Here is a 15,502-nt window from a genome sequence, read left to right on the forward strand (position 1 = left end):
ACGGCCTTATGGTCTTTTTTTACGTCTTTGTTATATATATATATGTATATATATACTCTTTTTGCTGGATGTATCAAAGAATGCACGAGTGTGATCTTAATAGAAATCTTATCTTCTTTAAAGTCTGCTAAGTCTAAAATAATAATAATAATAATACATTTAGAAAGATCATAATTAAAAATATAATAGCGCTTAGAGGTCATCAGTGTTATTATGCATTTTCCGCGCATTGGTCTACCAACTGCAGGCTTACATTTATACATACTAAATATACTTGAGCAATTTCCTCAGACAATATTACAAATATTATATTAACGGTTCGAATTTTAGCTGATTTGGCAGAAGTCAATTTCGTTACTGCTCCCAATTTGGCTGGAAAACGATGAAAGAAGCTCTAGAGGCTCCTAAGAGTTGAACAATGCATGGTAGCTATAATCTGAGATTCAAACGTTGCTGGGTTCTAGTTCATTACGTTTACTCAAAACTTCTACAAAAATTTTAGCCTTCTGAGCTCCTAAAACGGTACAGTTCCTCTACCTAGAATACCATGCGGTTTAAAATTATCTAATCAAAGATAGTGTGTTGCTAAAACTTTCAGATTAATGGGAACAATATTTTCCATTCTTCGACAAAACAAAACTGTTTAATATATGAACTAAAATTAATGTTTAAATTAATATAAACAGAACTTTTCGTAGCGTGGACGGAAAATTTTCTTGCTATACAACCGATATTCTAGTTTCTAAGCCAACATTTGTGCGTCAGAAATTGAGCTTGTGTAGCGAGAGAGTACTCTGCTTTGACTTTAACCATATGTGATCATCCCCTTGCTATTTAGAATAGGTGAGGAACCCGGACAGGAAAAGCTTTTCTCACGTGACTTTTTGTTAAATATTATAATTTTTTTTTAAATTTTGTGATAAATATATAAATGTTACATGTTTTAGACGCAAGATTATGTTTATTTATTAAATTTTAGCTTCAAGTGTTTGTGTGGCCGTGACGAACATACAACTTCCAGCAATTTTCAATGAATATTTATGTATGTAGACAAAGCGTTCCATTTTTGCACGATAGAAATAAATTGGCATTGTGCATACGTACTGTGAAATATAGATTGGCCTTTCAAGTAAACTGTATTAGGCGTACAATAGAAGGCATACCCAAATTCAAATTCGCTTGTTATTTGCCCATGTCGAATATTTTCCTCTGGTGTTGTCCCATAGTATCACAATAGTGATACCAGCGCCGATAATAACTCCCTGGTGTCAATCTCGTTGGGTCGCAGCCTATGTGGGGTATGCCCCGAATACAGCGCCCCCAGGCGGTGCTCCAGAGCCGGATTCGCAAAGCCCTATGTTTAGTGTTGGAGCGGGAGTGCATTACACTCCCGTAGTGTGATGCAGTGTTACTTTATAGCTCTATAGAACGAAGCAAAATGAAGCGGGCGCGCGCGCGCGCGCTCGTTCGGGGGCTTCAACAGTGCTCATCAGTTTTGCCTTGGCTTCCGAAGAGCGCGGACGAATAAGAGTTGCCTGCTATAAATCTATTTTAAAACTAACTGAACTGAATTAAGTATTTGTCACACAGCTGGAAAAGCGCCATAATATTGTTCTGGTTGAATTTGTGGCTGCGGTAGCTAGCGCGGTGTTCCGTCGATGTACCATTTTCTCGCCCAGCATCACCATCATCGTAACAATCGGCTGGACCAGCGGCAGGAAACGACAGACAATATTGCTACAGTTGCCGGGAAAATCATCATAATCAACAGCGGCACCATCATTATTTGTGTTATCGTTACGATGAATATCTTCAACGCTACGGTGTAAGAGTAAAAATAACGGCGACATTGGCTGACTGATTGTTCATTCGTTAACGGTGCGTTAACGCCGCAATCAGGTTTTATTTCTTGTCGTTTTGCTAAAACCTGCCAGTTTTGCCAAGCTGTGTCCAAACAAGGCAAGAGAACTCCCTCGTTCTTATTCCTTACGTGTATATATTTTAAATCGGCAACAAAGTTTCGTCCATGAAATAATTTCAGTAGTTAAACACGGGCTAGGCTTTCCTTGAAGTTTTTACTGTAGTTGCGGTAAGTTGCGTTGTAATTGTCCGCACCCGATGCTGTTTTTTGGTTCGTCGATAACTTGTGTCCAAATTTGCGTTGAGGTTACGACTAATTAATAAAGAGGAAAACGCACTATGGGAAGGCAAAACGTTGGCGTGGAGTGGTGACGGAACTGTGAGGAACTATGAATAATAGCAAAAGTTATTTTGGTTCGGAGGCTTCGTCCGATATGATTGGTACTTTCAAAGAAAAATAATGAAACCTAAGAAAAAGCAGATTTCGAGTGATAAGCATTGGTTTGCTAGTGATCCTACGAAAATGTGCTGGATGAAAACATGCCACGCCTTGAAAGACCTGTCTGCTGCGTTTACAAACGGCCCATACGTAAAACAACAACCTTGCAAGAAAGAAATAAGGATATCATCGAGAGTAAAGCGTGCAGTAGCATGCAGTCAAACAACGCATATATGGTTTATACTTGGTAAGTGTTACCATTTTTAAATACCCCTTCGGAAATGCATCGTAGGCAAAAAAAAAACTGTAAAAACTGTAGGCAAGAAAGACTGAAACTGTTATGCGTGTAACCTCAACATAACATTTTCGGGTATTGTAATAATGCCCAATCAATTGTGAAAGTGATTCTCACGATATTATAGTAACGAAGGACTGCGTACAATGTAGCTGATCCGTAGCGAGAATTTTGCCTGAAGTCATAGCAAATAGCTATAAAGGAACCGATCATAAAGGGCGGCTATGGAGTTTACCTGGCCTTCTGATGGGAGTTTGTCTGCTAATGCCTCTACTGAAACTTACTATCCGTATTATGAAACTATAAATATACTATAGAAAATCCGAACGTAGAGACACTTCGTTTTGTGCTGGAAGCCAACCGCGTGATGGAGTGCTTAGCGGCGATACTGGACGTAAAACATGAGACACAGAGACCTTATGGAATATCAACACATCAGTTCACGACTTGTTTTCAAATTTCTTTCAGTCGACAGGTCAAAACTTGTTGCGGTCACTGCAAACCGGTTATTCAGTAGAACCATATATTCTTAAGAACGCATGTCGCATCTTCCGCTAAACCCTCTATTGTAAATATGATTATAGACCGTGTGTCACAGCCTGCGACCTGACTAATGCCGGCTGAAGCTTATTCAACTCAATTAATGTTCTCGAAAAAAGGCCGTTTGGCTTCGCCGCGTTTCGGTATAATGATTAAATTTGATGTAGACGATGATGGCATCGATAATGTCACTTTTTGATATTAGACGGTGACCTTCGACTACTACAAATAACCGAGGGACATTGTAATTGGAATAAAGGAAATTGTAACAAGTTGTAAATTTAAAAAAATAGCCAATGTAAAAGTGAAAAGTGAACAGGACATTAAGTAGAAAGCTTCGATGTTGTTTTCCCCTTGGATATGAAATGAACTACTGTCTCCACTACCGCTGTTAAAGGATAGGTACTAACAAATATGATGCGTTTTAGTCGTAAACGGCGCACTAGTATCACGCCTGATATTTAGCAGAGTGCACAGCTTTCTATTTAGACTTCAATGTCACAATACACACTTCATAGATAATCAGATTGCGTGTGGAAGAAAGGTAGGTGACTTCGAGGAAAAGCGGCTGCCACCTACACGTTCCACGGTCGCACGCGTGTTCTAGCCAAAGGCCTTATCTATGCGCGTCGTAACATAAAACTATTTTTAGATTCAAATCAGACTCTTGTCACAACGTCTCGACCAACGCGTTATACCTACTTGGCATTCAACTCGACAAGCGGACTCATACAGCAAACCCTGTCAACTCTGTACCTATCCTGTGTGCCTACGAAACACTGTGTATTGTACCAGGTCGATCTTCAACTTAGAAAGTTAGCCGAGAGTAACGTGTAAACGTGCCTCCTTTACCTAGGAGTAACCACCTGTAATACTTGCAAAATTTGGTACGGTCATATATCTATTGACTCCGTATTGACTAAAAAAAAATGCTATACTCAAAATACGTTTATTTCTTTGTTTTGGTTGGCTTTGATAACGTAGCCATCTGTGACAAGCGTATATTTGTTCACGAATACCTCATTGCAATCCGCCCGGTTTGCACAAGGTTGCATTACACAAAGGACTATCCTCTGTCTGGTCAACTGCTGAGCTTTCTTGCTACCTATAATTACATACTTCTGTAGAAAATTTCATGATGTTTACTTACAGGACTGCCGCAAATTTCTATTTCAGCTAGAACCAACTTCACAAACCCCTGTTGAACCTTCGCTGTAAGGACGGAAGCGACCCAGTTAATTATTTAGGACCTATCAGCCGAATTGTATAGAACTGAGATCCTCGCGTTGTCGTATCGATATAACCAAACGGTTACTGTGGTATTATACACTGCCCAAAAAAAAAATTTGATAATTACAACAAGTAAATATATTGCGTAACACAATAGATATAGTAAAGACCCAGATCGAGGTAACTGTCTATGTCGCCAAATTAAACTTGCATAATACCGGATTTTTGTAAAATTTAATTTGATAGAGTCTAAAATGTTGCAGGAAGCTAGCATTGCATAGTAGATTTTCCGTAACGACCGTTGACGCAGAATAAACTTCGATGACAGAAACTCCTAATCACTATAAAGCATTTGTCAGGGTTTGAGTTCGCACCTAACGCGTATTTGAATATGGAGCTCGATTCCACACGTTTCCCTTGCAAACCAGAGGGAAAAAGCCGTCATGAATAACACATTTCTATCCATTAGACGAAATATCTTGAATGAACCGCATTGCTTGCCTAGATTGAGAGGGGTCAAATATTATTAACGTCCTACGACACAAATTATAGCAACATAAACATTTCTTTCAGTCACCGGGATATTCGAACCTTGAATTCAGTTGATTCATTGTGCCTATCTCGATAAAATGTAGCAGCATCAAATCGAGTACTACAATTGTTAACAATTACCATTCGTTGCGCGATGAAGCTAGCTCAAAAGTGATTGAGCATATACAATAGTTGCCCACCCGTTACGTAGCAACAAAAGAGGGTCCTGCGTGCTTTAGCTCGGAGCCGAGAGCTCTTTTCAGTGCCCCTTCCTGTGATCAAATTTATACTTGGGACAGTCGACGTAGCGGAAATGTGACCAGGTTACTGCAAACGTTGCTATTTATAGCCTGCCTGGCATTTGCTATGAGGAGATAATTAGCTCTAATGAGATTGCGAACATTAAACAAAGAATGCTATATGTTAACCAACTACAACGCTATTTTATCGTTTTCGTTGATCGGTCCATGTATAACTATATACAAAAACAGAAATACATATATTTGACGATTTTACCGTTACGACGAACGCAATTACGATGATTGAAAACAGCTTCGATACTTTAATGCGTCTAAATTTTATCCATGATCAAAAGTTTGACATAATATTTGTATACTGGCAATTCTGAAGTCCTTCTGATTGTGACACAATGACATACATACCATTGAATCTATGATATTAACAAATAAGGACAATTTCAAAACGATTACCGGTTAGGTCTGTATGCTGATTAATACTCGTACAGGTATATATTCAACAACTGGATAGGCACATATCTCAAAATGCGAAGTCCTTGATTTCACGTTCCTTCAACCGAACCAGTGCACGTAGCGAACATTATAAAAATCGGCCTACGTGAATGTTTGTTAATTAGTTATAACTAGAAAGTGCAAATCCTCGTTTCCTTGGGCGTTTCAGTCGGTGACTCCGGCTAATTGATAACGAACCATTAGCGCATCTGTGCGATGATACGGAGTTAAAACAAAGCCTAGTAAAGCGTAGACGCCGGTGAGTGTTTTAAGAGATCGTTAGAGATAATAACACTGTCACTGCTGTATTCTTGTGGGCGATATGCACTACCATCTGCTACACCATTTTGGCGGCGTTAAAATTCACGACTAATGACAACCAGACGAAACTACTTTTGCCTTAGCTAGTTAGGTTATTGGCGGACCCAGCTAGGTCACTGACCGAACGATATGTCCGTTAGCGGTTTACGGGGGTTATGAGGTAAAGGCAGCGAGCTCGGGACGGCTGATGCCGTGCTAAACAGGTTCTGACATTCGTTTATTTAACACGAGCACCAAAAACATCTGTACAGGCAAAGAATTCTGATAGAGTCATGACGCGGGTCGATTTGTACAATTGATTACAGCCAGCAGCTTAGAACATTCCAAATTAGGAAGTAGGTTTCAAGGAAATAGCTTTTGATACGATCGAATTAAAATAGAAGTTGTCCCATAACTCTGTGCAGCTACAACTATTTCTCAGCTAAACGACGATGAAATAGGGAATCGTAATAGATCGCCGTAGCAGACAACACAAATATTTGCCACATATGCTATTATAATACGGAGGATGCCATTTAAAAACAAATTACCCACAGAGAAAATATGAGAAATTCTATCTAGGCATTTTGATGAATGTACATTCAAAAAGCTGTTACATTCAAATCTGTATGAGTTAATCTGATAGGCTAGCTAATGGGTTAGAATATAACAGAACGCTGCTTGACGTAATATTTTCGAATAGTAGGCAGTGTTCAACGGCCCGCGTCAACTCGCTCACGGTCGGTCATGTCAAATGGCTTAATGATGAACCCCCTATGATTTCGCCTGCTCGTCAACCCCTACAAGTAGTTGCTTGATACACTGTTCCAGTGGCCATTAGTCGGACCGAACCTCATGTTGCCATCAGCAGTTCGTGTGGTAGACTAAGCTGTTAGAGCAGCAATGCGGTGTGAGGATATGGTCGCTAGGGCTGGTGCAGTGGGGGGTCTGCATGTACGTAGTTGGAGCGTAGTCGTCATAGGCTAGCTAATACACTTTACTTCGATCTAACGATTTCTCAATTTGAAATAGTAAAGGTTAACCAGTGAGGTTGGCCTGTGTTAATACTGTTTGGGCTGACCTGTACACACAATGCGAAACGTAATACGTATAGAGATTAGTGAACGGGTATCATTAGGTTGTATTAGCATAGTAGTACGTTATATTACAGAAATTGAATGTATAGTGGTTGGTTATTTGTCTTTTCGTCTTTATTTCACTTAGATGGGTAAGTAACTAGCGTGTAGACTGGCCGACAGTTACGGCAAGAAACGTAATTCATACTATTTTTTTGTTAGCGTTAGAATGTAGTTACAGATTGGCAATCTACGGGGTTCACTGATAACATGTATTCTCTACTGAGGTGTGTATCTGCACTTCAAACCTGGCACAAAGTTGGTGACTCATCGATAAATAGGAATATGGAACCCTCCTCAACATTGTTGGCAGGGGTCACCACGCACAACGGGTCGCTCGTCCAGCGATAAGAATTGCGCTCTGTGCCTGTATTCTGTTAGCTTCTAGGTAGTCTCTTTACATTTCTGTTTGCTCACCGGTTTAATAGCGCGCCTTCCCTTCCCTTTTGAGAAATCATGCTAAACACCCACCTCAGTAAGTACCAGTTGTTCGATAAACCAGTCTGAGAGCAGATAACCTGCGAGGGAGCCCTCAAACGAGCCATAGAAAATATTGGGGAGGTCCTTTAAAATATCGACTAGACATCTTTACGCTAGCTCGCCTATGCTCCGACATAATGACCAAAAGCAGCAAACTGATGAAAAGCTGGCTTTAGTCCGGCATTCTATTCTACATTAGTGAAACTCGTAGATCATTCAGGACAAGCTCCGCAGGAGCCTCCAATTAGGTTAAGATGAAAAAAACGTGAGCATCAGTCCTTTTGATTTCTTGACGAAAAGTAGTGGCCATTTTAAATTTTCTGTCTATAATCGAAATAAAGTTGGGTCTTTCGTTTCTGTGAACAAAGAGTCTCATGCAGAAGAAGTTTCAAATTAATTCTGTGACTGGAGTTCTCCCGCTTTTGATTTATCACCGCGCCAAATCAAATGTACAGTGATTTTGTATGAATGCTTTCAGAAGCACAGATAAGAATTTCGCGAACCAAGATCTTTCGTCTCGCGTTACCCTAAATTGTCTTAAATTATTGGAATTACGTAAAGTCAACCTTCTACTGTTCTAATCATTGCGGAAGTGAGATTTAATCGGGTTCTTTTACGTGTATACTTAAAGCAGGTAGCCATGAAGTAATCGCGAATAGACTAGCTTACGTATAAGCGATGGCGTTACAAACAAACGCATGTCGATTACACCTTAGGACCTCAGCTAGATTTGGGCGTATATATTGGCTCAAACACGGGCCGGTCGATGGGGCCCCCTGCAGCTATTGGACCGCACGTGATGGCACCACGTGACGCATCACAAGCAGAATCGCACGCAATAGCTGAAAGGTCGATGACGATTCTTCGATTACATGTCCCTCTGTTTTTGTCCGTTGGGGGACTCAAGCGATTGCCCTCGCGAGGGCACCCGTTAACACACTGTATCAGGCGAAAGTAGAGGAGACGAAGAGCGATCAGTTCTTTTGTTGAATAACTAGTGCAACGCAGTACGAACGAGAAACTGTGGGAAATAAAATTACCAAGAGATGGTTTTCGACACTTTAATCTCGATTCTTGAAACCTTTGCACCAATCACGAGTTATGCTTTAGCTCGAAGCCCTCTTGCCTAGTGTTTTCATTAATTTTCGATGAATTTCCGCTGTGGCCTTCGAAAAACAAAAATTAGACCATTAAGCTTCTAGACTTAAATTTAGTTTTTTTTTTCTGGATGTATTTCTTCTCGACTTTTTTAACTTATAAGTTTGTAAAAAATTAAAGTACGTACCAGTCAAATTTTCATCTGCTAGCGGCCCATAATTAAAAAAATTATTCAATTTCAATGTCCGCTGTCTTTGCTTGATAGTTAGCTGAAGATTAATTAATTGTATCGCACTCATATGGGCCTTTTCATTAAAAATCTTTGATGAATATGTTGGTGTGATCTTTCCTTCCGTGCCAAGAACTAATTTTGGCTTGCATAATCCCGCTCTGTCCCAAATATATATACTAGATGTCCGAAAATATATATACACTGTAATTTAATTGGACCATTATTTTTTTTTATGGTAAAATGACAAGTGCCTATCATTTGATTTACTGTAAGAATCCAATATATCACGCATTCCATCCCAGTGAAAATGGCGAAATTTATTTTCAGCAAAACGGACCGCCTGCACACCGTTGTCGTAATATGGTGGCATATTCTGATAAGAACCTTTTAAATAAATGAGTCGGACTCAAAAATTAACCCGCTTACCCTAGACCTGATGCGAATGGGCTTTCTCTTGTGTAGGCAGCTTAAAAATGAAGTCTTAACTAGAGAATCGACAATAATAGATGGTATTTGACGAAATTTATAAACAGTCAGCAGTATATATAGACTATTTTGCAATTTAAATACGAATGATATGTAAGTAACCGTAAAATTTCCATCATTCAAATTACGTATATATTTTTGCGACATGCTATGTATGTATAGAATGGCACTCAAATTTGGCCAAACCTTGGTGAGCTGGTAATTGTAACGGGTGTACTTTTTATATCTGATACTACGACCAATCTTTTCTCGAATGCAACAGCGAACTCAGCATGGCAAAAAACTTCACGGCACATCGTTCTCAGAACTTCCACAACAATCAACTACTGTCCGATGTGTTCACGCGAAATCATCACCCTAATAGCATAAAAATAAAGTAAAAAATTATAAATCTGCCCAGCTTTCACGCGGCTTTTGAGATGGCCAAGTATGATTTCCAGGAAACAAACCGGAAGATCCACAATAGGGTTTAGATTTTAGGAGCTCAGAAATTCATTGAAAAGGTCGAAGAAGCCATGTATTTCATATAGAAATGAACGGTCCTTTGAAAAAAAAAGAATATTTTGCTGGAATTTTTTTGTACGCAGCCACAGTTCAACGAGTTGATATCTATCGATACCGATTGACGCACGGTTATTATTTAAAATTATTTATATATTAAAAACGAATATATTGAACTGCTAGTAAGTGGTTTAGGCCTTGGATCGAAAATCTTATTGCAGCGGTGAATAATGTTTACATTGAACCAGCATGCTTGCTAATAATGAGATTTCTAAAGTTCACTGTAATATCTGTTTAAGTTCACGTGCAGTCTTGGAAACAATGTGTAAGAGGAAAGAAGATTTACATGCTGCACCATATATATATGCTTCAATGAAAAACTATTGAATTAAATAAGTCTAATACGTTTAGTATCCTTGACTGGAAGCTTGTCCGCGCCAAAATTATAAGTATATGATTTACGCAAGCATCATACGCTACGCTGATTTTATGTCAAAGCATCACCACTGTTCCTCTTAAAATGCTCGATTGACAGTAACATTAACAGTGACATGGTCAAACAAAAAAATAGTTGAGAAGAAATATTCGTAACAAAAAATTTTTTATAAATATAATTGTATGAGAAATAAGTTTAATGCATCGACGAGGCGCTATCGACTAGAATTTATCCAATGCAATAATTTAGGGCATGAGGTATAATCGCGACGTGAACGTTTTTAAGTTTTTTATATTGATTATAGCATCCCGCTAATTTTTCGTTGATGCTCGGTTTTTTTTCTATTTTTGTTGCATCGCTTACTTATTGGGGACTAAAGTTTTTAAACGCTCTCTTGTACTGTTATACGGTGACGTGCACACCTCTAAAATGGTCACATATATTAAGATAGCGAATGTAGTCCCTTTTAAGCTTTATTATTGATTGGAATAATTTTTAGACGTCCTCAGAGGGCTTTCGCCGTAATATGTTTTCAACGTAGGCTTTTAACGGTAACTACACTTAGATCTTTAAAGTTGTGCAGGTTCAGCCACCAGCTCATAAAATTCGAAACTTCAGTATTCTAGGTTACAAAAGTGGGTTCTAATCTGACGTAACTGATTGTATGAATGGATTGAAAGCCTTTTAGTGTTACAATCTGTGTCCGGAAGGGAAAATCGAGCTAACAGAGTCGGCTCTAAATAGAAATTTCAAGCTGTCCATTCATTTGTCATTGAGACAATATGCTGCTAGTGAGGATACTTAATACCAACATAATAAGTGAAATCAAACAGCCTGTGCCTCGCAGTTAGCAACGCCAATATCGTCAATGTTTTTGGTTAGGCTTTATCAAAGTTCATTCGTTCGTGATGCCTTCCCTTTGTTTCACAGGTCATGAGTTGAAATCGTCGTTCCGTGACAATGGTAAACCAAACATATCTATGGAAAAAATATTACCATAAAAATTAAGATTGTTCACTGTTATCTTTAAACAATAATAAAAATTACTATAACACTTATTATTCAGATCCCAATCACAGCTTCGTGGACTACAAAAAAACCTTGGCATTGTAATAGCTCGAGGACTTTGTGTGGAGGAAATCGTTCGCTTTTACTTGCGACAAAGCTGGAATTATCGCATATCTCCTCTTCTGTATTCCGTTGTGTAACTGGCAATTCAGTTCTAGGGCTAGTAGCGCTAGCAGTAGCAACTATCTACCAATAAGACGATAATATCAACGAAGCTTACAGCAGGGTTTCGTTAGTATGGCGGAAGCGCTTTCAAATTTCAAACAGGCCCGCTATTGTTTCCGTCGCTACGAGAATGCCATGAGTCCGAAGCTGTCGCTCCACCTGTGTTGTAATCCCCTGATCGGCATAATTTTCATAGCTCCTCCTCTCCATCGGTGCGCGCCGCCCTCTTTACAAAATAGATGTATCCACCTGTAGGATACAGGAGCCAGTGTTATTTCATCATCTAAACGTGCCAGCTAGCTGCAACTTATTTGAGGTGAAAATTAGAATTCTCTCCAGCAATATGTAATCGGCCGCGGTTTCCGTCTCTCTCTCTCTCTCTCTCTCTCTCCATCTCTCTCTCTCTCTCTCCCCTCTCTCTTGCGTGCGCACGGCCCCTCTTCTACCGACGCTCTAATCAGTTGTAGCATTTAGAATACAATAAATGTACCCCAACTATGTGATTAGGGACGTTTTTTTTGTGGCTTGTTTGCTAACGGCTAGACAAAACATTTTATAGAAACCTCTGAATGGCTATGCACACAGGTATGCCTATATTATAAGCATTACGTTTGTGTCGACGATTACCTTCGATTATCGCAGATTACTCAGAGTTTTCTTTTTGCTCACAGATTTTTCTCCATTCGGATTCCAAATCAAATACTTGATACATTACATAGTAGACGTGTTTAAGTTCCATTTCGAAGTTTGCTGCTAATTGTTAGCGTAAACATATTGGCCGTTTCGGTTATAGCTATTTTGAAATATACTACAGTTAGCTCGTTGCAAAGATAATTTCAGCGCGGATAGAAGTAGCTGGGGATATGAATAAAGTTGAAAATATGACCAAATACGCATGAGCATGTCCGAATTGTCATTTAATAGTAGTGAGATAAGAACAAGAGTTATGGCTTCTTGGTCAACGATGCATTTTCATATCACGCGCTTAATACACTTATATTTCGCACGCTCAACAGCTCCAATGTGGCATTTATAGAAGGCCTCCAGATATTACACCTATAATGGTACAAGTTAATGGAACTCAGCAATGGAATATTGCCAAACCTAGGCCCAAGCGTATGCGGGCAGTCGTGAGTTATAGTCAAAGTCCCTTAGTACTAGGTACCGAAAATGTAACGGAATAATGTGGGGACGTCCAAAGTAGGTTGATACAATATCATTCAAGCTATTCGGGTTCTACTAGAAAGAAAAAACAAAAACTTAGAGCGGTCATTGATTAAGCTCAGTAGAACAGTTAAAAGAATCACGAATAATATTTGGAAGCATATTATAAGCTTCTATATAGCAATGAAAAATGCTTGTTATATAGATTAATGTAACTTAAACAACTCTTCCGAACGCTATAATGATTTCCGATGAAAGTTTGTTGGTATTAAAAAAGTCAACGAAATCCTAATTGGCGTAGAGGGTGAGCCAATCGAATGTATAGTGTACACAAAACGTTCTAGATAACGCTGAATAGAAATTACCAAGTTGAGTTTATGAAGAATATCTATTCCCTTAGTTAGGTAAGAAAGAGACGGGAATTGACTTACTATCCTATATTATGGTTAGACAGGCTCAAAATACTATATTTCTAATTTCAGTATATTAGTAGAACAACGAAACTTGAAACAAAAAGCATGAAATCGTAGTAATTAAAATCGATCAATTCGTAAGAGCTTTATTTAGGACCTTGGTAACAGGTAGGGGCGATTGTAACAGAGCTAAAGTACGTATTTATCAAACGGAATTATTAGCATCGCGCGGATCCTAGCATTCATGATTCTTCTACGTATTCTTTTTTCGATTGGACCTGGGGCATTACGTGATCAGCCCATACGTAAATAACGCAGCTTACTACAAGCAACCAAAATCACAATTGTCTATTAATTTATGATAGCTATGATAACTGTGGGTAAAAGAATTGTTAAGCAGTAAAACCCTTAATTGGACGAAGGAGGTTCGTTCAAACCCTGAAAATAACCGAGCATTGATCAGAGTGAGTCAACAGATTTTGCCTATGAATATTGTGAAATCAATATATTTCATAACTATTTATACTTTACAGAGATTTTCAACATCGATATATTATACCAATCTGGCGCTACCCGGTCCGCGACCGATTTTTTTATGCGAAAAACAAATTAGTGTAAGATAACTAGAAGTAAAAACTTGAGTAGTATCTTTACGATGCTATACTAGCCCTTATGCAAAGCTCAGAATCGAGACTGCAGATCAACTAGTTCATCCCCCCATGTGTGCTTACTAAAACTAGATGCACGCAAGGTGGTTTAGGTTCAAAATTAGGCGTAGACACGCGTGTTATTTCGTTCATCTCGTGCTGGGGGCCGGCTGCCTCAAGTAACGCTTAACGATGTAAAACCCAACGCATTCAGTAATTAGTAAATCGAATCGTCTGCTGCCCTTTATCACATAATATCTTTACACATAATACAATTTGAAGTTGACTGCCATGTCTAGCGATTGGGGACGGACAGGGAAGATCAGAGTCAAGTGAGATCTGCTGTGATTATGTTGTGTCGACAGATCGTGAAGCCATTCCTCGAATCCAACTCAGTCGAATATTCCTGATTAGGAATTACTGTAGTATTTTCTAAAATTGGATAATATTTATTTTATAAATCATAGAGTGCATATACGATAGGACGCTCACGTCTTAACGTATCAAGCTAGTTGACCGTATTCTGCATAGCTGACATCTATCACAAATGCTCTTTTTGTGATTTTTAAATCGATACAAATGAGCGTACCCTGATATGAGCGTCTAGAGCGATGGCCTGCAACCGATAGGCACCGAACCGCTTCGAACAATGAAAGTGCAATATCAAACTTCTATTTTTACCTTCACGCAATATTGCTCACACGACAGCATTCGTCTGCATTGTACCTTTACGATTTTCGTTTTGTTTTTTGTTTTATATGTGGTAATCACGCTCAACAATAATCCTTTATATATTCTAGTGATCGGGCAATTTTTGTTTTGACTGATTAGTTAGTAAACTGTTTACCGCTTTGTCTCAGGGGTCTGAGGACGTGGAACGTACAATAATCAGACAGCGGAACTAGCACTGCTGGGTTGGTAGTTCGTTCCAGCCAATAGGCTCAAGGTGTTCGGAACGTTTTTCTAGAACTGGAGCCGCGAGTTAAAAATTTATTCAGCATATTTTTTTGTCTACACTGTAATCGGCATATTCGATGCTGTTTTCTCTTCAATTGCGGATAGTAATCATAATGTTGGGTTTGCTTAATTGAGCGCTATCCAGTTGATCAGGTAAATAAAAGTAGATATGTATGGGATGATCGGGGTTTTGTTTGTCCGCTCTGTGAATAACCGATCATACACTAACCAAGTAAGAAGTTGCAACGGAATTTTTCCTGCGATTTACCAACATCGATTAGCGTTTTCACCACGAACGAATGGCGCGCCTGTCTGAAGTTACAGAAGATAACTAGTGGAAGGTTTATGAGGCATTTGCGGCTCAGTTCCACAGTGAACGCAAATACGTTCTGAACAAAACGAAACGAAAAGAGCGAGTCGGTATCATTTTCGATGTAATACAATAGATATTAGGATGAAGAGCTTTCAGATACACGCCTCTCTGGCCTTAGGCAAGAAAACTAGATTCTAAGCCAATTTTTCTATCGAACTTTTTGTAACTACGCATTTGCAATATTAATCCTGCGATTTAGCACAGTTGAAGATTTTATAATTCACGATCGGCTAATCTTCGATTGTGAATTATAAAATCTAGATCATCATCTAAGAGACAGACTATTCGAACGGTACTGTGCAATCGAGCCGATGGGTGGATGCCCTGAGATGAGTTTATTTTCAAGTATAGGCTGAGGTAGTAAAATACCCTGAAATAGCTTGAAACTAATATATATCTATA

The 15,502-nt window shown here is 39.0% G+C and overlaps 1 protein-coding gene across 1 annotated transcript in view; it reads left to right on the plus strand.

Moving 5' to 3' along the window:
- The first annotated feature begins 986 nt into the window (after window positions 1–986).
- The window catches only part of LOC111263205 (uncharacterized), a 38,017-nt gene continuing 23,501 nt past the window's right edge, over window positions 987–15,502 (plus strand). The window contains exon 1 of the mRNA XM_022838104.2: window positions 987–2,546. Coding sequence (XP_022693839.1) covers window positions 2,321–2,546 — 226 coding nt within the window. The 5' untranslated portion in view covers window positions 987–2,320. The remainder of the gene's footprint in view (window positions 2,547–15,502) is intronic.

Source organism: Varroa jacobsoni, unplaced genomic scaffold (assembly GCF_002532875.2).
Source record: "Varroa jacobsoni isolate VJ856 unplaced genomic scaffold, vjacob_1.0 scaffold_745, whole genome shotgun sequence".
NCBI lineage: Eukaryota > Metazoa > Arthropoda > Arachnida > Mesostigmata > Varroidae > Varroa > Varroa jacobsoni.